Source organism: Phocoena sinus, chromosome 15 (assembly GCF_008692025.1).
Source record: "Phocoena sinus isolate mPhoSin1 chromosome 15, mPhoSin1.pri, whole genome shotgun sequence".
NCBI lineage: Eukaryota > Metazoa > Chordata > Mammalia > Artiodactyla > Phocoenidae > Phocoena > Phocoena sinus.
This window is the reverse complement of record NC_045777.1, coordinates 46,607,268-46,631,508: the sequence shown is the minus strand read 5'-3', so window position 1 is coordinate 46,631,508 and position 24,241 is coordinate 46,607,268. Positions and strand designations below refer to the sequence as shown.

The following is a 24,241-nucleotide window of genomic DNA, read 5'->3' as shown; positions in this document are numbered from 1 at the left end:
CATACTTAGAGGAGAAATTAGAAAACATAGAAAGGAAAAAGAAGAATTAAAAAAAACCACTAATGGGCTTCCCTGGTGGCGCAGTGGTTGAGAGTCCGTCTGCCGATGCATGGGACACGGGTTCGTGACCCGGTCCGGGAAGATCCCACATGCCGCGGAGCGGCTGGGCCCGTGAGCCACGGCCGCTGAGCCTGCACGTCCGGAGCCTGTGCTCCGCAACGGGAGAGGCCACAGCAGTGAGAGGCCCGCGTACCACAAAAAAAAAAAAACAAAACAAAAAAACCCCCAAAATACAAACCCACTAATGTTCTTTGCTTCTATGTTGAAATCACAATTGTTACTACTTCAGAATGCATTTTTGCATACAAAATGAGAAGCTACTATCTTGTGTTCTGCCACTAATTTTTTCACTTAAAATATCTGTGAACACTTTTTTTAATTGTATAAAATATACATAACCAAAAAGTCACCATTTAAACCATGTTGGAGTGTGAACATTTCTATACCGTGTGCTTGTATAACAAAGTTACTAATAATGGTTGTGTAACATTCCATCATATTAATATTCCATATCCTCAGTCCTTGCTATTGGACATTTAGGTTGCTTCCATTTGAAAGACGTTTTCACATTATCTTTGGTATGTCCTTAAAATAAATTCATGGACATGGAGCCTCGGTCACTGCCCACTTTTAAGGCTTTTGAAGTGTACTGTCCTGCTGCCAGTGGGGAAGGTGGGTGTCCTGAAGGCCCTGACGGACACGCTGGTGGGGTGCTGCTCTCAGGGGAACAGATGTAGGGGGTGATGGATGCTAGTGGGCGGTGCTGTAGCAGAGACCTTGCGCTCTCAGCCTGTCAGAAAGCTTGTCCTCAGGCACATGGAGCCCAAAACTGTGACATCGTTTCCTTCCAGACTGCAGGCAGGGCTGGCCAGCAGTCTGGACTCTGACTAGCTTATTCTAAGAGCTGTAATCATGTGGGGGCTTGGATGGTAAGAGAGGTCATAACCTGCGAACTAAAAGACAGTCTCTTTCAACAAATGGAGAGAAAAGGAGAGTCACTCAATTCCTCTCTGCAGCTCTGTCTATATATTTAAAAGTCCTCAGCATTTAATTTTTCTCTAGTCTATACACTTGACATACATAAAACAATCTCAGGTTTATCTGAAATGATTTGTTGTCCTTAAAGTCCAAGCTTTTTACGTTGTAGCTGCTTACAGGTCCTCACCAACTCAATGTGGAGCAGAGAGAGCTCGGCCCGGTGACTGTGTGACTAATGGAGGTGTGAGCAAAGGTGACCTTTAGCTGTAAACACTCATCAAATTTCACAGCCTCCAAAATGTTAGCGCCGCAGAGAGCCTGGGAGGATGCAGACGCTGTGTCTGGCCTTATTAGAGCCAGGCTTTTGCAATGACAATTAGCAACATCAACAGCACTTCATATCCACGAGCTGCAGGGCCAGTGCTCGAAGGAGCAGGTAATTCAGGGGCACGCGTACAGAAAAGCAACCATTTCTTCTTCCTCATTAGAACGCAGTTTTCTTTCTTATTAAGAATAGACCAGAATCGCTCAGTTTCCTTGTGCTGTCACATTAAAAAGCCAAACAAAGAAACACGACTGTAACTTGCACTTTACCAGGCGGTGGCAAGAGGTGTTAATGTTGAAAAGGGGAGCCTTCTTTAACTTGTATGTACGTTCATCACACCATTTACAGCTTTGCTAACTTCACAGTATACAAATCGTAGCTGTGAGGTGGTCTCTCCTTTTCCTAAGAACATGCTAAGCAGAAACTCTGCCTTGACAGCAGGGAAATAAATTGACGCCAGAAATAAACAGAAACATCTTGACTGGAAGTTGAGGGCCAAGGTTACGTTCTTACCTGCTAACTTACTGGTACGCGGGATCTCAGAGCTAAAGAGCCCTCAACTTATTTCTGGGTTTTTTTTTCTAAAAAGAACCTTGAAAACACCCTTTACCATAAAGTAAGTGGACACCTTTTTAGATGTTGAGAAGACACTCAATCCAGGAGTTGGGGTTTTAGGTGAAGGTTAATCGGGGGTGGGGGGGGAGAGGACTTGCCAATCAGCTCTCCAAAGCCGTATTATACTGCAACAGCCCTGCCAGGGAGCTACTTTGACTGTACCTCATGCAACTAAAGTGCATGAACACTCAACAAATTGGCCACAATCACAAGATACCAATGTCTTCACTTAATACGAAGGAGCATGAAATAATTCAGCGTACGTTTGAGAAGCTGAGTTTGGAACCCAAGTGACTGCTTGTTTCCTGCTGGAGGACAAGAGGGAAGGGGCAGTGAATCCCTGAGCCCTTCAGCAAAAATCCACCCCCCGCAAATTTCCACAGAGAACTCGGTCTCTTCCTCTGGAGAAAAAGCAGCGCAACAACTATTAGGAAACTGAATGTGGGGAAGGACAGTGTGAGGAATAACGGCTTCAGGTTTTCTTCTCTAATGAGATGTCTAACGATGCTCCTAAAGGGAATACAAGAGGAACAGAAAGCTATTTTTTTTTAAATGCGTTTTTAAAAACTCAAGATTAAGGCAGCAGTGTATTCATTTCTTCCAAGCACCCATTATGTACCCAGTACAACACCAGCTCCGGACTGAGATGTTTTCGGAAGCACACATTTCCCCAGATCAAACACTGGTTGGAGCTCATCTTTGGAACTGCTTCTAAGATTGTACGGAAAAGAGGTAGATCTGAGATCCGACCCGCTTTGGAGAATGAGGTTTAGGGCTAGAGAGCGCCTGATTACAGCACCGGGGTCTTAACTTTGCCTACCCCGCAGAGCAGAGACCACTGCACGCCAGCCCATGGAGTCAGACTCACAGGCTCCAAACCACGAGGTCCGTGAACATGGGCGGCTCTGGGATGTGGGCCGGCGGGACAAGAGGGGCTGCAGAGATGAAATGAGAACCAGTGTCCACTGGCTGAAAGGTTCTCAATCAAGGCAGAGGTTAGGGGACCTCTTCCTTGTGTAGCAAACATGTAAGTTTACCGCTCAGAGTAAAACTACCAAAGGTATGGCCTGTGCAAATGCCACCAGCTGCCAGGTCTCTGCAGGGGTATCACTTCTGCAGCCATATCTGGCATCCCCTACCCCCACAAAGACAGACAGGAATAAGGTGGTTTGATATACTTTCACATACCACTGTCGGGAGTCCAGATTTTTTAGCTCTCTCAATAATTTTGAATTTTTCTTCAACAGATGGAAATTCTTCCTATAAAGGAAAAGGAATGGAAGAAAAGTCGTGTGATCACACATCAATTTTGCCCTTTGCAATCAGTCAATGAACAAACCTACCTATTCATCCATCCATCTGTCTACCCATCCACAACTACATCACTCACCAAAGATTTGCGGCCGAAGCCTATAGAATGAACTTCATTCTTAAGATATTCGAAGGCATCACGACTCCACTGCATCCGGTTACTGTCCAGGGACAACGGGTGGCTGTGGTCCATGAGTGTGTGACTTGTGTGTGTGCCTGTATCTCTGTTTCCACTGTCAGCTCTGCCATGAGACTCTTCCCCATCTCTGCAGCTCAAACCCACCCCTTCCGCAGAGTCTGCTCCACTGCCCCCTACTTCTGGAGGGCCTGGAGGTTCTTCTAGAGGTCCTGAGTCACACTGTCTTTCATCAGAGTTGTATCGGGTACTATGGTACAGAAAAACCTGGACAAACTTTTTGGCCAACTCAATATTAAGTCTTCTTCCCTCACCAGAGCTAAGGAGAGACTGTGGCTTATTCACCTCTGCAGTCCACTGGCATCTTTAATGAAGGCAGAAGCAACAATGGACAGAGCAGTAATTTAAACACACACACAGAGTAAATGCTCGATACCCTTTAAAATACACAAGCGATGTTGGGAATTCCATCTGTGCATCAGTACAGCCCACTTAATTTCATTTCTAGCTTTAATGTAGCAGCAGAAAATAAGCTATAAATCCTGAAATAGAGAAAAATCTCCACTTCTGTTCTGCTTCCCAAACCCGAAACTGGTAAGAACTGTCACACAAAAATAAGAAGACAGTTGAAGGTCTAGAGTGGATTGTTACCTTCTGTCCCAAGAATTCATTCCCAAGTCATCGAGCAGCAACCTGCAGAAGTAAAAGGCTCCCTGGGGCTCCACCGGTGATGGCGGCTCCTGGCTGGCAACCTTCATGGCCACGTCCAAGTCGCACCTCTGGACATACTCATCTTCCTGGGCGCTCTGACGCAGGAGGATCTCGGTGATTTCCTTCTCTTGGGCACGGTTCATTCCACACGGGGGAGGGGAAGGCTCGTTGAGATGGAGCTGTGACGGTAAAAGGCATTCGGGACTCGTGTGGCCAATGTTTTCAAGTAATTTGTTGAGGACGTCCTCCCCCTCCTCAGTCTGAGAAAGATCCCTCTGAGGTCCAGGTGTTTGGTGATGCCAGCCCGAGATCAGGAACGAGGGACTTCTGCCCGTTGGGGCTAAGCAGCCTTCCAGAGGTCCATAGAGCACCTTCCCGTCCCAGGAGTACTTCCCCGAGATGTCCCTCACGATCACTCTCACGTCCGAGGGGGCGCCCTCTGGCGACCCACCGGGAGGACCCGCTGCGGGTGTCTGCAGGTAGGAGATGAGGGTGCTATCGTTGAACACAAACAACTGCAGGTTCGGGCTCCTGAACACGTCGGGGGAGAGCTCGGCAGCGTCGGCATGTGTGTTGTCGTGGTGCTCACTGACCAAGCTGTGCAGCACGGCGGGGCCCCCGCGCAGGGGGAAGTGTCCCAGGTGGTTCACCAGGTGTGCCATCACCATGCGCGCAGTCAGCGGGATCAGCTCCATGCTCCTTCGCCTCCTCTCTGCCGACAGCAGGACGACAGCAGGACGGGGACACCGAGAGACAGTGGAGAATGAAAGTGAAAAAGGACCACCACCGGATTGCAATCGGTCCCTAGCATGGTGGATTTTTTTTTTTTTTAGTCTGGGGATTTTTTCCACCCGTTTTCTCTTTTTGACATTCATTCTACTTGAATTTAAAAGCACAAGTTAGATAGATGGCTGAAAGAACCAACTTACGTGAAGATCTCATTCGGAAAGGGATATTTAAAAACGTGTAGATACAGACATAAACCAGAGACAGATCCCGATCCTGAAGGGGTGACAGTTCTAGGAGCTCCAGGAGGTGGACATCTGCCGTTGGATAGGACGGCAGCGCAGAGGGCTGGGGGCTGGGGAGGTGGCCTCACTCCCCTCAGTGGGTGACGGGAGACATTCATAAGGGATGAACTGAGCCTGGGACTGCTGAAATATATTTGAAGCAATTTGCTTTAGGATTATTGTGGCTATTTATGTTTTGCTGTGAGGTCATTTTAAATATTTAACAGAATCTGATATATTAATAATTCATGGAATTACTTAGAAGGCTTTCACTGAGTTTGTAGTTGATGATTAAATGCCCAGGAGCAACTAATTTATAAAATTTTTAAGACTTCAGATGTATAGAAGGACTTTGACAATATCACGTGAAAGGGGGCTGTGTGAAATGTTTGCGATATGAGGGAGAAGCAGATGACATCCACAAGTAGGGACTGAAACGATTACTTAAGCCTGAGAACAGTTAGGGAAATCTTAATCCACCAAATTTACAAGGGAACTGTGTATTAATCTAAGAACAAGTCAAAATAAAACCTTTTAATAAAAAAAAAATCACTAGACATTTGAACAAACTAAGATTTCGAATTTGGGCTTAAAGGTTTAGGAAATACTTGATTTCTAAATTCACAGCATGAAAAATCAAATATTAATTAAAACATCAATAACTATAAATATGCTTTCTCATGCTAACCATCCTCCCTCTCAGACAGCAGAAATCTAACTGACTTATTTATACATAATCAATATTATGATGTAAAAATCCTAGAAACAATCAAATCCTAGAATCTAGGAAATTCTGTGTGATGAGTGAGAACCAGACTGTCCTCACTTTTCTTGGATTTCTTCTTAATTTTTTCTTTTTGAGGAACAGGAAATCACCTGTGTTCAACAATGCAAAATAAAACTTCATTTAAAAATCGTAACTTTTTAGAAGCAGAGGAGGTCATCTACATCTGTCTCTGAAATGAAATGCTTCTTCCCGACCCTCTGAAGCGCACATGATTTCCATACAGCTGAGAAATTTAAACACCTCAACTCATTCCCTTGAAATCACAGTTATGAATGCCTTTGCTTTTGTGTCCATATTAACTTTTTCAAAAGTTACAGATGCTTTTTATTCATGCTTGTCATCCCATATGAATACACACGCTCCATCAGAAATGTTAATGCTCCAACGACAAAGGTGCAGCCAGCTGGGGGCTCGGAAGTCCATAATGTAAGACACCGCATGGTGATGACACGGTAGCACAGGCTACGAAACTAACAAGAAAGGTCCAACTGGATAAAGGCCATGGCAGAAAACAACTGGAAAAGCAACTTTCGTCTACTTTTACTTACATAGGTTGTACTTTCAACTTGCAGTAAATACAAGTTTGTATTTTAATGAATGTGCTTGAATTCTACAATGGGAAATTAACCTGGAGTCACGTTAATCAAGTCATAAACCATGACACACCCAATAAAAACCCCAAATATCTCTGGTACTGAAAAGTAAGGAAGGGAGTATTTGTGAAATAAGCACTGCTCTTCCCTGGCTGACTTCAGCTGCATCAACTGCCCGGGGCTGCCCTGAAAAATAAAGAGGAAGTCTAGACTCCATCTATGAGAGAACAAGCTTGTGACGTCCAAAAAGTACGCAAAAATATATTCCAAATATTTATTTTTCTAAATTTAGAGATGAAATATAAAAATGGTAACGTTAGGTTGTCCTTTAACTTTCATTTTTTTAAAGCTCCTCCCTTCCCTTCTTCTTAAGCACTTAGGTATTAATGATGAGAAAAGTGAGCAGGTGTCATGACATTGATGGTTCCTCCCCAAGCTGGGCCAGCAGCCGCCTCAGCTGTAGGTGGTTGGGTCTCTCCCGCTTGTAACTCTATTTGAAAGTAGCAATTACATCAAATGTGGGAAATGGTCTATGAAAGAATCATCTGAAAATAATAGATAAAAATATAACATTGCTTATCAGAAACATTATCTGAGTAGAAACAGTGTGGTTATATATGATGAATTAATGACACTGAATGAAAACACCCCTCAAATATGGGCACGTTTGGTTTAACCTGAAATACCTATATCTTTATGTTTCCTCTTCATTCTTAACAAGGATGTACTTATTTGGTTAGAGAGGCTGTGGGCGCTAGTACGTTTTTAAGCTTTGTTTTTTAACTTAGCAAAAGTTTTAGAGAATTTTAAAACTCCTTTGCCATAGAAGTTTAAACCTCATTTTGAGTAACACAGAGCTGTGTTAGGACAAGTTTGCATAAGGTCCTGAGGTTTTCTGGAGAATGAATGGTCAAGTCAAAGGGTGTTGGACATTGAAAGAAAGTGGTACAAAAATTTAAATGTGCAATTTTAGGTTTATCCTTTTTCATTACCCTGTTAATCTTCTGCCATTTTTCTGTCAAGAGTCATAATCAGCAGTGGACCTGTTTTTGGACTACAAGGTAGGAAACAGCAAAAATAAATAGATCAAAGGTCATTTTACTGAAAAAAAAAAGTTTTGAATTTACAACTGTGGGGAAAAAAATGTCAAGAAAAGATTGCAACTGGAAAGAACAAGGGAATCCAGAAGGAAACCCACAAATGACGAAGCAAATGGGCGACACAACGTGACGAGGTGTCTCGTGCTGCCAGCCAGCAACACAGCCCCGATCAGTCTTCTGTCTCCATTACGCAAAACCCCGAGTGAAGAATTCGCTGTTCCGGGACCCTGTGGATAAACCTTAAATCCACATTCCACCTCTGTTACTTCTGACCTGTACACCCTTGGGAAAATCCCTTTGCCTTGGTCTGCTCGTCTATAAAAGGAGCTAAAATGAGGCCTCGCTCCCGACTGGCGCCCCACTCCTGTCCCCCACTCCCAGCCAGAAGCACACCCTGGACTCTGCAATCTTGCAAACACAGCCCTGGACCTGAACCCTCACTGGCTAATGCCGCTGTGTCCTTCCTCCCTTCCCAGGAGGCCCCACAGGGGACTGTCTTGGGGCTCCAAACAGTCACGCCCCAGGTCACCTGCTTATGCTGTCTGGCTGCAGACCAACCACGCTGTGCAAAGTATTCAGCAAAACCCACCACCAAACACTTGGTTGGGAAATAAAACAGCTGCTTTTCTGGTCTCACCCTCCCCGAGCTTCTGGAAGCCTGTGAACCTGCTGACCTTCTTCAGCTCCTTGTCTGCCTTCTTCCCTTGACCTCCTAGAAATGACTCCTTTTGGTTCTTTGACCATTTCCCTGACTTTGTTTTCCTGGTGACACGCCCTCGCTCCTTTTTCTTTAAGGAAGTTTTTTACCCGCAAAGTTCTGTTCTTAGGCCTAGGTTTTTAACTTGCAAAGTCCATAACATTTTCATGGATGATCTAACACTTTATACCCACATTTTTTTTTTTTGCGGTACACGGGCCTCTCACTGTTGTGGCCTCTCCCGTTGCGGAGCACAGGCTCTGGACGCGCAGGCTCAGCAGCCATGGCTCACGGGCCCAGCCGCTCTGCGGCACGTGGGATCCTCCCGGACCGGGGCACGAGCCCGTGTCCCTTGCATCGGCAGGCGGACTCCCAACCACTGCACCACCAGGGAAGCCCCTTAACTTTTAATTTTTGAGACAACTGAAGATTCACACGCACTTGTAAGAAATAATACAGAGAGAGCCCAGATATCCTTCACCCGAATGGTAACATCTTGAGTAACAATAGTATAATATCACATTTGTCACCGAAAGAATTCCTCAGTCTTCAGAGTTCACTAGTTTCAGTGCGCGTGTGTATGTGAGTCTAGGCATATAGATGGCGTCTATCACACATACAGATGACACATCCACATACTGACTCATATTCCAAGGCCTAGAGATGGGCTCTTGTCATTTGGGGAGAAGGTGGTTAGGGGGGTAAGCACAGCCCCGAGGTCCTGACACACCCACATGTCTACGATGGGCCCTCCGCCGGGAGCAGAGTGGCCTCACACCATCCCTTTGTGATGCCCGCCTGGTCCCGACGCTCTACCAGCTCCTCGCAAAGTCAGCCTGTCCTTCCAAGTCTGGCTTAGGTCCTTCTCTGTGGGAAGGCCCTATGGTGCTGCCGGGCCACACACGAGTCCTTCTGCCTGAATCCTGTCGCCCCACCCCCACCCCCTGCCACCATGAGATGAAAAGCTCCTTGGGGACAGAAAATGGACTGTGTTTGTGGGTTTGTGGGTCCCGTGGGTGCTCGATAATACAAAATTTAACTAAGATGGGAAAAGAAAGGCGAGGAGAACAGAAAAAGAGAGGAAACGAGGAAGGGAGGACTTGCTATCACAGAGCACTCTAGAAACCTGGATTTCAGCCACTGGATTCTTAAAAAGTAACACAGCGAGTATTAACAAATGGCTACCGTCTTTCCTTTTCCTGTCAACTGGGATGACTATTCTGAAGAATCTTACCCTCTTCGACAGTAAGCAGGTTGCCCAGTTCTGCTGATGAATGAAATTGGACCGGCTCAGAATTCTTCACGTTTGCCAGTGGGAGGAAGGGGTCGTAATCCGCGGATGACAGGTCAGCCAGGGTCAGGGTGTAGCGGCTCTGCTGGGTGTACGTGCTTGAGCCACAAACACAGCAGTGCAGAACCTGTGAAGCACGGAAGGGATTGTGTGCCAGGGGTGCCCCCAACCTCCTGCCCCCTGACGACCTGTCAAACTACAACAGCACTTAGGAGATAACTGGGACCATTATGCTTTTTCTTCCTTTGGTAAACAGATTTTGTCCAACTAAGGCTGTGGATATTCCCACAGCAGAAACAGTTCTTTTCATAATGAAGCAGATACAGACCACGTCCCATGAACACTGGGGGATTCTGACCAAACTGCAGGTGTTTGACGATAACAGTCGGGTAAAACGCGCACATCGTGAACTGGGTAACCACTGCTTCTCTATAATAACTGTTCTGCTCTCACTCCTTAAGTCATTCATTTCTTTTAAAATGCTGAACCCCCATAAATCCTTGTCAAAAGGGCACAGATAAGTATGTGAATGCCTAAAACCTGTTTTGGTGATTCTCTGATGCTGCTGTCCACGCTCTGTGCCCCGAGGCCTGGGGGAGACTCACCCTGTAGATGTAATCCAGCAAGGGGGTCCGGGCCGCGGGCTGCTCGTCCAGGGCTGCCGTGGACACGGGGTGGAGGAGGGTGCCCGCTGGCAGCGCCATGCACCAGTCCAGGAGGCAGAGCAGCAGGGACACGAGGAACTGGAAGACGAAGCAGACCCAGAGCCTCAGGCTGCAGCCTCGCAGACTCCACCCCAAGTGACAGCAAACCTTCAGTGAAGCAGAACCTTCCCGGCAACGCAGCCATTGTTCAGGGACACAGAAATGAATGAGGTTTTCACAGAGAGGCTGTTAGGGCCAGTCCTAACAGGGGATATTATAGATATCCTTGTTTGTTGTTTTTTGTTTTTTTGCGGTACTCAGGGCTCTCACTTTTGCGGCCTCTCCCACTGCGGAGCACAGGCTCCGGACGCGCAGGCTCAGAGGCCACCATGGGCCCAGCCGCTCCGCAGCAGCCCCTAACAGGGGATATTATAAAGGATAGCCCTGCATGTGATAGTATTTGCCATCTGTTTTATTACATTCTTAAAAAACAAACTCTAGAGGGCTTCCCTAGTGGCGCAGTGGTTGAGAGTCCACCTGCCGATGCAGGGGACTCGGGTTCGTGCCCCGGTCCGGGAAGATCCCACATGCCGCAGAGCGGCTGGGCCTGTGAGCCATGGCCACTGAGCCCGCACGTCCGGAGCCTGTGCTCCGCAACGGGAGAGGCCACAACAGTGAGAGACCCGTGTACCGCAAAAAACCAAACAAAAAACCCTCTAGAGATTGGGATTGACATATATACACTAATATGTATAAAATGGATAACTAGTAAGAACCTGCTGTATAAAAAAACAAAATTCTAAAAAAAAAAAAAAAAAAGAAGTGCCATTCTGTAAAGAAAACAAAGTCTAGGGAGGACCTGACTGATGTGCCACTTACCTTCTTATCTGTTTCCATTGAGGAGTGCTCTGCACTTGGTAAAAGAAAAGCAATCGTGGCCACGAGGATCTGCAGAGAAGACAAATTCCCAATCACACAGACCCCAGTAACAGTTCTGGAAGCCGTGTGAAAGGAGGCCCAGGACGGCCTTGCCACTAAAGCCAGCCTGGTGCCAACTCCCAGAGGAAGGTGACATCAAGCGAAGAGTCACCTCAGAGATTTGTGTGACCTGAAAACCAGAAGGCGATGGCCATGCCTGTTTCCACTCTGCTGGCAGTGAAATCGGGGGCCCAGAGGAAGGAGTATTTCTCTCTGCAGTCACACAATCTCCATTTTCCATCTCCACACTTCTCACAAGGAAAGCAACAAATACTTGCAAAAGTAATTCTGAAGATGCTCCCATTTACTTTTCTTATAAATTACCCCAGGTCTCCCTACACCTGCAGCTGCAGGGTAACAGCACCACTTTCATTCTCAAAGGTATTCCAGTTTAGGTGATAAATTATATGGTCGCCCTAAAACCCAACTATACATTTTGCAGCAGCTTATATGCCTATCGTCCAAAGTTCTGTTTCACTCTAGGTCCCTTGAGGTTGAAAATCACTTGTGATTTCTGCTGTATCTCTGAGAGAACAAAGTGACCTCACGGGTGAAATTTGTCTAGGGCTGAGAGAAAATAAATCATATCCCTTCCTCTGCACTGGGTGTGTACAGAACAGGGCATGTTTAAAGAAGGGCAGCTACAAAACCTGGCAGGAACAGCCGAGCCTTACCAACCACACCTACAGGGTGAGGGCACCCGCCCCTGTGCAAGCCGGCACCTTCACGTGCCACTGATGTCCGGGGTGTTTTCGTGGAGGTTCTTCCTGTTCCTCTTGCCCCCGTCCTCCACCAGTGACCCCACGGAGGGTATTACAGTCGTAATCTCATTACAGTCGGGTGATCACGCTATGGCAGAAAGCTCGGTCCGGGCCTTCGGTCTGGGAGAGGCCCCCATACCCCACCCCCGCCCACACACACAGGGCATCACAACCAGCTGCCGACTCCTTGTTGGCACCATCCAAATTACTCTGGATGAATGAAGCCCAACCGACAAAAGGTCTCTTTGTTGTGGTCGTGTTTGCCTTTCAAACTCCCCAAGTGTAAGGCTGCCCTGGAACACTGGTGGCTTCTTACGTGGTGCCTGAAATCGCAGCTGAGAAGAACCAGCACAATTTACCCTGAAAATGGGTGACTCACACGGCAGTTTAATGGTTGGTTCTCCAACCATTATTTGAGTATCTAGAATTAATTAAATATCCAATGTAATAAAAGGGACACGCTGATGTCTGAGCATTATGGGAAAAAGACTTACTTCTGCAATTTTCCGAGGCAGAGAGGTTTCAAACATCTGAAGCTTTTCCCAGTAGGACACCAGCAACTGAAGCACATCACAAGCTACCTGGGCCACGATTTTGTTAGGAAACTAGAAAAGAAAACAAAACCCCAAACGAAATAACCTCACTTCACGTGTGCAGTATTCCTAAAGAAGAACCCAACAACGATTTCTTTCCAGCTCCATTTGGGGATCCATGTCCCTGTCATGCATTAAATCTATGAAAAATGTATCTTATCACCAGACAGTTTTTATGCGGTCACTGTCCTGTAACTGCCTTCTGCTAGACTAGCTGTACTAATTTACATAACATTCTATAGAAACAAGTAGTTGTCATTTAATCATTTGGAAATTAAAAGCATAAATTCAAATGCCTTATTCAGATCACACAAATGATAGTTTTGCCGACGGGAGGGAACTGAAATGTAGTACATTATTGAGTACCCCCTGTGTACTGAACCTTTTACGAGAATTGTGCTCATTTTCGCCTTGATAACTCTTCATTAACAGCTCCATAAGGCAGTCTCTATCTTCATTTTACACTTGGAGAAACAAGGATTGATCAAAAGCCTTTCTATCCGATGAAATTAAACTTCACCTGCACATATGACATTCTAAGAAATGTGAAAAATGTGAAGCTAGGAGAACATAATTCAAAGTTATGGGATATTCAGTTATTATTGAGTCTGTTTTCTGCGTCTGGTGTGTGTTCAGGGTCCTCTAGGTGCCCCTGTTTCTTGGGAGATGGCACAGCAATGGGGCAGTTCTCGCAGGGACTGTGGGCTGGGGCTGTGTGGGAGGGATGAGGACTCCCAGTGCTCCCTCCCTGGCCAGACCCTGGGCCACACTGCCATCCACACCCCACCATCTAGGGCAGAACGCTTTGTCACCAAATCTGTGTCCCTGTCTAGGGAGACCTCTGGACTTGCGTCTCAGCTATTTCCACCCCAGGAGCTCCAGGTTGCAGGAAGCAGATGCCAACTGACCAGAGGGCCACAAAAACAACAGAGAGAAGTCAACATTTAGCACCTCAGTGACAAATCACAGTATGAGAAGGGAAAGGTGGTCAGTTTTACTTCTACAGAACAATTACTGACTGCTCCCCTCCTGACAGGCACAAGGAAACCTGGGGTGAGAGCATCTGCCCCAAGGGGCTCTGCACAGCCTCCTCCAGCCACCCAGATCTCCCGCCCCCTGACCCTCATGGCCTCTGTCCACTCCTCAAACACTCTAACTTATTTCTGCCCCAGGGCCTTTGCACCTGCTCCTTGCTCTGCCTGGGACACTCATTCCCCAGGTCTGCACTCGGCAGGTGCTGCCACATTTTTCAGATCACGGCTCAAGATGTCATCTCCCTCATGAGGCCACCAAGACTGTCCAAAGGCGTGGAGCCCACCCCCTCCAGCTCTTCCGTCCCATCCTCCTCCCCTGCTGTAATTTCTAGACGGCATTAAGGGTTATCAGAGCTGATCCTCTGTGTTTGTTTGCTTGCTGTTTTGTGTGTTTATCTTCTTGCCTCTTATTCCCTGTCGTGTTCCTAATGCTGAGCACAGCCCCAAGGAGGTCTGAGGGGAGGTCGGAATGTGGAGGGAGAGGAAGAGGAAGAGTGGACACTGGGCGCATTTCTGCTGCGTCCCGCTGGTCGGGTCACATGGTAGAAACATAAGGTTGGCATGGCTCTTGCATTATGGCCGGAGACAGACAAAGTGACAATGGTGAAATGAGGGACATGGCAGACAAGAGGGCAGAGAGGGATGAGGCGTGAGAGGTGGGGGCAGATGACAGAGAAAAGCCACTGGGGCGGGGGGGGGGGGGGTGGCGGGGGAAGGGAGGGGGAGAGCTGCGCTGAGCAGGGAAGAACGTGGGGTCGGGCAGGGGCCAGTTTCCTTCCAGGCAGCGGGCCCAGGGCCCAGGGTGCAGGCACCAAGGCAAGAAGAGTCGCTATGGAGGTCTGCGAGGGCGGTGGTGTTCCTGACATGTGGAGGGCTGCGGGATGTGGGGATGAAACATATCACCCACTTGCTCACCAGCACATGCCCACGGGGTACCAACAATATACCCAGCACCGAATGAGCAGCACAGAGGACAAGACGTACAGGGTGACACAGTCCCTGCTCTGAAGGAACTGGCAGCTTGGTGCAGCAGGCAGGGGCCCACTCACGGACGTCCCTCTCTGGCAGCAGCACGGAGGGCAGATCTGCAGGTCCAGGCTCGGGCCATGGGGGTCGGGGTGGGGGTGGGCTGGGGAGGAGGCCGAGGGAGCCAGCTGTGGGAGGGGTGGCCCCGGGCAGCAGGCGGGAGTGAGCGAAGGCCGTTCAGGACCCGGTGACCAGGACCACGGTGGTGAGGAAGGGAGAGTCGACTATGGCTCCTAAGATGGGCAAGAGAAGGAGGACAGTGGGGCTGAGGGCAGGAACGCAGGGCCCGAGCGCCGATGCTGCCACTCGCCCATGAGGACGCCGGAGTCTGTAAGTCTGGCTCTGGCTTAGCAGAGTCCCACCCCGCTGCCCACACGAGCACCCACCCGCAACAAACGAGTAGCCGAGTGGACTTCTCCAGAGGCTGCACAGCACTTTGTTCCCATCGCTGTCATGGCCAGAGGCTGGTTTTTATCGACACCCCCTGGCGGGCGCTTCCCTAGCTTTGCTGCCCATGCCTTTCCCGTGCCTGAGGGGACACCTATGTCAACCTCGCCAAGCGCTCCTGGAGGGCACGGTTCCAGCAGAGCAGAGCCCGGAGACGGAGCCATGCAAAGCCCACAGGCAGGACTCGTGCTCCCTGCTGCCAACTGGGCAGGTAGGGCCGAGCCTCCTCCTCCCCCCCACACCCACCTCGGTTTCTTCTCCTCCCCTTCTCCCCCTCCCCTCCCCCTCTTCCCCCTCCCCTCCCCTGAGCTCTCCTCCCCCTGGTAGAGCCCCAAGCCCCCTAAGGCCCTCTTCCCTCCTCCTCCCCCTCCTCCCCCCTCCCTCCTTCTCCCCCTCCCCTCCCCCTCTTCCCCCTCCCCTCCCCCTCTTCCCCCTCCCCTCCCCTGAGCTCTCCTCCCCCTGGTAGAGCCCCAAGCCCCCTAAGGCCCTCTTCCCTCCTCTTCCTCCCCCCTTCTCCCCCTCCTCCTCTTCCCCCTCCCCTCCTCCCCTTCCCCTCCCCTCCCCCTCTTCCCCCTCCCCTCCCCTGAGCTCTCCTCCCCCTGGTAGAGCCCCAAGCCCCCTAAGGCCCTCTTCCCTCCTCTTCCTCCCCCTTCTCCCCCTCCTCCTCTTTCCCCCTCCCCTCCCCCTCCCCCTTCCCCTCCCCTCCCCCTCCCCCCTTCCCCTCCCCCTCCCCTCCTCCCCCTCCCCTCCCCTGCGCTCTCCTCCCCCTGGTAGAGCCCCAAGCCCCCGAAGGCCCTCTTCCCTCCTCTTCCTCCTCCCTTCTCCCCCTCCTCCTCTTCCCCCTCCCCTCCCCCCCTCTTCCCCTCCCCTCCCCCTCCTCCCCCTCCCCTCCCCTGCGCTCTCCTCCCCCTGGTAGAGCCCCAAGCCCCCGAAGGCCCTCTTCCCAGAGTGGCTGCTCACCATCCCCGTGTTCCTTGAGGCTGCTCTTTCCTCTCTGGCCCTCGGTTCTCTTATATTGATGTGCTCCCCCTTCCAACCAGCACGGCGACACAGGCACTGAAAGGTGACGGAGCTGCCCCAGGGCCCAGGACTTCTGTCCAGGAGTTCTCCTCTGTTATTTACAATGTTTAAAGGGAGGCCAATCTGACTGATCTTGGCCCTCTGATTTCTCAGCAATTCAAGTTGGAGCAGGTTCCCTGGCCTTCCCCTTAGTCGCCTTCTCTTTTATTTCTAAAATGGGGGAAGCAGCAGTGTCCACAGGGGTGACGGGATTCCATGGCTCAGCCCGTGCACTGCGCTGGGACGCCCCTGACAGGGCTCGACACGGCAGGTACATTCTCTCCTGCTGCCTTAATGTTTCTCCTCATAATTATAGAAAAATTAAAGAACTTTTTGAAAATTTACAGAAATACTAAGAAAAATCTGGCCCAGCATGAGGTGAGCACGCAGCACATGGCAGCTCTTCTTACTAACAAAGCCAAGGAAGAGAGACATCCTCAAAGTGCCCAAGGCCCCACTGACGTGAAGCACTCAGGCTGTTGCCCAGGAGCTGTCCGGTCTCTCCTGGTCCTGCCAAGGAGGCCAGGGCATGAAACCTCACTTTCTTGTCACTCCAACCCACAGGTGACAGGCATCCTGCTTGCCCCAGGAGCTGCCCAGCCACCAGAGGAACCCACTGGGCCGGTCCACGAAGCTCAGGCTATGGACAGCCAGGCTGCAGCCGCCAGTGGGTAAGCAGCCATCGGTGGCTTTGCCAGGACCCCTCACAGAACGTTCAACATGGGTGTGAGAGAAAAGATTTCTGAATCAAAACTTCTCTGGAATGTAGGGGGAAATAGAAATGGGGCTAATTCAAACTAAAACGGGTTGAATACCTGGGAAACAGCTTAATGTCAAATACACATGACGAACTGGCAATACCTTCAAAGTGACGCCTATCACGTTGACGGCCTCTCTCAGCTGAGGATGGTTTGTGCCCTGTGCAAGCTCTTCACAGATCCAGACCCCAAGGGAGCAAATGGCAATGCACCTTTTGAAAAAGAAGGAGACAAGGAGGAAAACTCTCACAAAGAGATTCATTTTCTTGGTACTTTCAAAAGACAAAATATTTTAAGCCTTGTTTACAAAGTACAAAAGTTACAGACACATTGACAAAATGTCTTCTTGAGAAAAAAGATAAGGTACCCTCAAGAGACCAGTTTTCAGGACAAATAGAAATATTCATAATGGTTAGTAATTAAATATTTAATGAAATAAATGGTATATTTTCTGTTAATTGTCACAGCACATGTATCACTTATTTTTGCTGAAACTAATTTTTTTATTACAATTTCTTGCTTCAGGATATTTTTGAGGAAGAATCAAAAACACGAATCTTAGAAGATTGTTGGAAATTGAGTTTGTAATTGCTTTCCTTACAATAAAATACACAACACTTACCAAAAACAGAGGACAAATCCTATATTTTATCGTAAAGAATACCTGAGTACAACTTTCAAAATAAGTTTCACTGTTACTTCTTTTAAAAAATGTGTTAAGACAAAATATTCTTTAAGTTGTATACTCCTTTAAAAATTACCTTCCTCAATTATAAGTCAAGATTGGATAGCAATTCTCTTTGGAATTGATACACTCTACTATCTTTTGCAATGATCAAAAAGTCACATTCTTCTGAATGTTTCCTGAATGCATGTATATGAAATTTAAATGCTTGCCCCCCAACCTGCTCACTTTCTGAACAAAAAGGGGCTTCAAACCACTACTTGGAACCAGATGCTTGCTGTTATATGTAATATGCTGTTCTCTGTAGCAGGAGGTCACATCCAGGGCCAGTCAAACCGGACACGCTGCCCATCCCTCCACGCTGAACGTCCCTTAAAGGCCATCAATATAATTCAGCAATTAAAATCAAGCTATTTTGAGGTTTTAAAACCACCATACTTCACTGGATTCTCACCTCTTTCGATCAGAATGGACTAAGTGCTTCCGAACCAGTTAATTAAAACCCCTTTGGCGACCAAGTCACCTTCTACCAAAACTCCCTCGGTAACAGCTGTGCTTTTACCTCGGTTACAAGGTGTGTGCCGGGCCTTTCTTGTTTCTCCGGCGCCGGCATTAGACGCAGCTCCACACCTTCCTGACTGTCTAGAATTGTCTACATGTCTCTCTTCTCTTGCCCAATTCCTAGAAATTGCTCTTTGCATCTCAGTCTATAGTTATTCCCAAGAACTCTATATTCTTTCCCAAAGCCTCTTTATCTTCCCTCAGCCGAACTCAGACTGATTGTTTGACCCATGAAAACTATACCACTTGGAATTATGCCCCAAATCATACTGTTACCATTTTAAGAGCTGCTCTTCCTTTGAGTGCATGTGTGTATATATATGTGTGTATATTCTTTTCTTTCTTTTTTTTTACGACCCATTAACCTATTTGTTAAGTGTAATTTGTTAAGAGCTCTCGTTTCTAGGAACACCTGCATTTCTCTGTAACTATTAGCCTTGTACTATGGAGAATACTGTGACCTGTAAAATGGTTTTATAACCTAAGCTACTCTCACCTGCCTTGAGTTTTAAGCCACACTCGCTTATAACAGCTCTTCCTGCTATTTTCTCTCTTTGAAATTCATCATTTAACATCCTCATTTAGCATCTTCCTATTCTTACACTCCCAGTGACTCCTCATGTTCTCTATATCCCCAGGATGTCCTTTGTGATTGTGAATGAGTTTTATCTATCAAGACTCTTTTTAAGCTAATGGCAGTATTACCTTACTCTCAGTCTGTATTCCAATACACTCTCTTAATACTGTTTGCTACTATGCCATCTCATACCACTCCAATGTATATAACAAAAACTTCTTGTTTTTTCTTAATTTTTCTGAATTACTATCACTCACAATTATAACGATATTCTCTCTCAGTTCTCCTCCATTTATTTGAATCTTGATCATATTTCAGTCTGCTTATCTACACTCATATGACCTTAACTCCTAACTCCTAACTGCCTAACTCCTTTTACACACAACTGAGAAAGACTGACCATATTATACATATTTCTATTCCACTTTTAACTCCACAGGAATTTGGCTTTCTACACTAAAGGAAAAGAGAGAAGAAAGATACTGCCAAGACTTGTTGAAGGTCTGAATGTAGCAGGTGCAGGTAAAGGAGAAATCAAGGATTTCCCCAAGTTTCTGAATTGACAGTCTGGGCAGATGATGGTGACAAGTACTGAGATGATGTCTGAGGACAGTTAGGCTCTGGGGCAGACAGCAGACTCAAGGCTTCAGTTATGGTTGTGTTAAGTTTACATGTGTTAAGACACCCAAGTTGAGATATCAAGTAGGCAGTTTAATATAAAAGCCTGAATACTTAAGGGGTTGACAGAAGGGGCCAGGAAAATAAATTGAGTATCATCAGCAAGCAGATGGTGTTAGAAAAGTCTGGTGAAATGAATAAGAGCACCTAGGAACGTCATGCAGAGGGAAAGACAGCCAGCCCTAAACCCCGAGTCACTCTAACCCCCAGAGGTAGGCAGAGAAGGCAGACAGGAGAGGAACAGCTACAGTGACAGAGGAGCAAAATCAGAATATTACATTCTAAGGAACTGGCATCGTTCAGGAGGAGGATAAAGACAGACTAAGAGCTAGCAAGCTAAGTATGCATATTAAAATTTCTAAGGCAGCCTCTAAAAGAACTGAAAGTCTATGACTTCTAAAAAAATAGAGGTAATAAATGGAATGTGAAAAAAACACAATCACTCCCAAAAAAAGGAAGGAAGGAAGGAAGGAGGAAAAGGTGAGTGAAAAAAAATGAAGGTAAAAAAACAGGAGAAAATGAAAGAAATATTGAAAAAGACAAATAGCAAAATATAAAATAAGATGAAAGAGTTACATCCAAATATTTCAGTAACTACAGTAAATGCAAATGAACTAAAGCTTCAGTTAAAAGCTAAAGATCAGACAGGATAAACACATAAAATCAAGTATGTACAGCTTTTGCAAAGACATTTAAAAGAGAAGAATATAGAAAGGTTAAATTTAAAAGAAAATATTATTTTAAAATATAGCTGAATCAATATCAGACAACTGGTCTTTAAGATAAAAAAATCACCCTTAAAGATAAAGAGGTCACTACGTAAATATAAAAGATTTGATTAACTACAGAGATAGGATAATTTTACACTTCTGTGCAGCTAATAACATAGCTTCAAAATATATAAAACAAAGACTGACAGAAATACGAAGAGAAATATATAAATGCACCATAAAATTGGGAGATTTTTAACATATCTTTCTCAGTAAATGATCTAGATGATGAAAAAAATAGAAAGAATATGTAATATTTGAAACACATGATTTAAAAAATTAATCTAATGGACACATCTAGAACACTACACCCAACAACTGAAGAATAGTATATACATTCTTTCAAGCATATATGGGACATTTGCAAAAACGGACTACATATTAGACCATAAAGCAAATCTCAACAATTTCAAAGACCAACAACATTTTTGATCCACAATGCAATTAACTAAGACATCAGCAGCATAAAGATAAAGAGAAGTAACCATATTTTTGGAAATTAAGAAATACATTGCTCAATAAATCATGACTCAATGAAGGAATCATAATGGAAACTGGAAAAACTTTGTAATGCAAAAATATTACATATCAAAACTTAAAGAACTCAGACAAAGTAGCACCTAGAAATAAACATATGGACTTAACTGTTCATATTTGCATAAAAGAAAGGCTGAGAATTAATATACTAAGTATACAACTTCAAAAGTGAGAAAAAGAATTATAGAATGTAAAGAAAGTAGAACGAACATTAAAAAAAGAGCAGAGAGTAGGAAATTAAAATATAGACTAGAGAGGTTGAACAAAGACAGAAGTCTCTTCTTTGAAAAGACCAATAAAATTAACAGATATTTGGTAAGACTAGTGAGAAAAATCAGAGAACACACAAAAAGTGTCAGAGATTAAAAAGCGCTTATAGCTATAGAAGTGAAAGAGATAAAAGATAGCAAAGGGATAATGGAAACACCGTGGATGCCACAATGTTTCAAAACTTGGAATGGCCAAGTTTTTAGAAAATTTTAGTTCATCTAAACTGTCAAAAAAAACCTTTTCCTTAAAATCATTGAAGAAAATGAGTCCGTGGTGAACCTTCTTATAAAGAAAATACCTTGATAGTTTTACTATCAAAGTCTATTAAATAAATACACAAGACTGTCAAGTCCAATTTTACAAAAACTCTTGCTGACTGAACAGAATGAAACAGCACTTCGCTCATTTTGTGAGACTATATAACCTTGTAATCAAACCTGACAAGGACAGGATGGGGAGAGAAAATTAAAGGCCATGAATATAAATGCAACTTTCCTGAACAAAATGTTAGTCAAATCAGATCCAGTGCTGTGTAAACCAAGTTGTGTTTATCCCCAAATGCAAGGTTATTTAATATTATCAAATTGATCATGAATTTACAGCTTCTGGTAATGGCAGACTAGAAAATTGTGACTAAACCGTCCACTGAAGGTAAGTGAAGAAGTTAGACAAAACACAAAAGAAAAAACCCTTGAAAATGATCGGAGAGCTAACAAGACAGTGCAAGTGCCCGCTGCTCGCTTGGAACCGGCCCGGAGGGAGCAGGACACGAGCAAGAGGCGGAGCTGGGCTTCTGGAGACCTTACAAGCTTGGAGGTTGAGGATCAGAAACTGCTGTGCCCGCCACCAGTGCTCCCAGCTCCGGGCCTCACCTGGGGAGAACAGATAGGAACTTTTCACTCTGTACGTGCCCCAGAAAACCTCCTATCTTGGCCACAGACTGCCAGCAACCTCAGATGCCTGGTGGAAGCGACCAAAATGTTTCCAGACATTGCTGAATGTTTCCTGGGATACAAAATCACTGCCGATTGAGAATCACTATCCTGTAAGTACATCATTTTTATACGTTTCGGTTTATCCTTCCATTTTCTTCCTTGTTAAAAATATCAGGGAATACACCTATGTATTCACAATCTTGCTTTTTCTTACACAAAAGGTAGCATGTGCTACACACAATCATCTACACCTTGTGCTTTGCACTTAATAATGGCACCTTTGAGAAAATTAATAAAGCATTTTCCCCACATAATTCTTACTGTACTTTTTAGTGTAAGAGTAATGTGAAAGAATAAGTATTTTTAATATTAACTGATTACACATGAATGTGTATCTTAAAATTCTAAACTAGTTTACCTTTTATTTAGCATTTACCTTGCACTCTCATTTGGTTCCTCTGTGGCATTCTTCAGTAAAATACTTATGAGGTAGTGCTAAAAACACAAAATGACGTAAAGTAAAAACCTTGTTTAGTAGTTGATTTCCCACATGTTCTGTCCTCATTCTAGGCAGTGAGGGGCCACTGAAGGACTGGGGGAAGGACACAAGGGGCTCAGGGGAGCAGCATGGTGGTCTCAGCCGGGGGCTCGCAGGGCTTTGAGCCTGCCCAGGGAAGAGCTTTTCTGTGTATACAATAAAAACCAAGCAGAGCAAATGACTCTTCGTCATAGGAAAAATCTCGGTTTTCTTTTACTTCAACTGGATTATACATCGTACACTGAACCACACGTTGTACTTGTGTACTATAGATAGATAAATTAATTGATTGATTTGAAAAGCATTTTTCTTTGCCCCAAAGTCAGCTGAGGAGAGACTGTTTAATTTTATTCTCCAAGGATTAATTTAGAACCTCAAATAGTAGTAGTATTTAATCAGGCCAACAATGGGCTTGAATGTTTTGCTTATTTCAATTATTTCTTATAAATTCACTTGATGCACTAAAGCAGCACAGTTACACTAATAAAATTATTACAAAGAATGATTCATTACATAATCATGATCCGTAGGCATGATAAACAGATCTAATAAAAAACACCCGAGGAACCTAACCATCGCTCTCCATCTAGTTCATTTAATCCCCCCAAAACCAGCCTTCTAAAAAAAACAACTGATACATCTAAACGATATAGCCAAACTTTCAGGGATAAACAGCTCAATGCATAATAATGGAAGAGAGAACCACACAGCTCGAGTTAGAAGATGCTAACCAGGGCTTCCCTGGTGGCGCAGTGGTTAAGAATCCGCCTGCCAATGCAGGGGGACGTGGGTTCGATCCCTGGCCCGGGAAGATCCCACATGCCGTGGAGCAGCTACTGAAGCCTGCGCGCCTAGAGCCCATGCTCTGCAACAAGAGAAGCCACTGCAATGAGAAGCCCACATACCACAACGAAGAGTAGCCCCCGCTCGCCTCAACTAGAGGAAGCCCGTGCACAGCAGCGAAGACCCAACACAGTCAAAAATAAAAAATAAATAAATAAATAAATAAATTTATAGAAGATGCTAACCTGAGATTCGGTCATTGCATCACGTACCTTGACATCTTCCGTTCCCCTGGTGACTTCAGTAACTTCGGGCACCGGCTGCCACAGAGGGATCTCGCGGTAGGTGTTGGGAAAGCAGACCAGAGACCCGAGAATGGTGAGGGCTTCCAAACGAGGGGCCTGCACACGGCAAAGGGAAGTGAGACACACATTTTCCTTCTGGTTATAAACGTTAGATAAGCAACAATGTGTTTTACTTTTTCATGATTTTGAGGCAGCCCTGCTGGGGCAACGGCATCAGGGGTGAAGTTTACTGTTTCCTGTTTTACTTCACTTTTTAAATACAAAGATTTGAAACTACTAACACCAAAATGTTCAGGTTTTTCAAAGTTGGTCAGTGAGCACACAGCTTCTCGTTACATGACCCCCACAACACAAGACCCACCAGTTCCCATCCAGGCCTGGTCTCACCTGACCCCGCACGGCAGGGGATGCAGCTGACAGCTCCCGTGCACCTGGGAGCCCTTCCATCGCTTGGACACCTTCCTTGGTTCCCCAGGGGACCTGACAGTCTCCTTGCTGGGACCCCTCACCTCCTCAGGATATAGACTCCAGGGTGCTGAGTGCAATTCTCGGCCCTCTTCCCTCCGAGATCTACACTCAACTCGTCCGGGATGTCCAGACCCGAGGGTTTAAATGCCTCCTACGTGCCGCCAACCCCTCAGCACCTCTCGGTAGCCCTGGCTTCCTTCCTGAGTCCAGATCTGTAGAT

The 24,241-nt window shown here is 46.1% G+C and overlaps 1 protein-coding gene across 1 annotated transcript in view; it reads right to left on the bottom strand.

Moving 5' to 3' along the window:
• The window catches only part of RALGAPA2 (Ral GTPase activating protein catalytic subunit alpha 2), a 284,371-nt gene that overhangs the window by 105,428 nt on the left and 154,702 nt on the right, over window positions 1-24,241 (bottom strand). Inside the window, 9 exon segments of the mRNA XM_032604977.1 lie at window positions 3,167-3,238; window positions 4,077-4,848; window positions 9,558-9,741; window positions 10,220-10,357; window positions 11,138-11,206; window positions 12,492-12,602; window positions 17,018-17,126; window positions 22,364-22,422; window positions 23,521-23,649. Coding sequence (XP_032460868.1) covers window positions 3,167-3,238; window positions 4,077-4,848; window positions 9,558-9,741; window positions 10,220-10,357; window positions 11,138-11,206; window positions 12,492-12,602; window positions 17,018-17,126; window positions 22,364-22,422; window positions 23,521-23,649 — 1,643 coding nt within the window.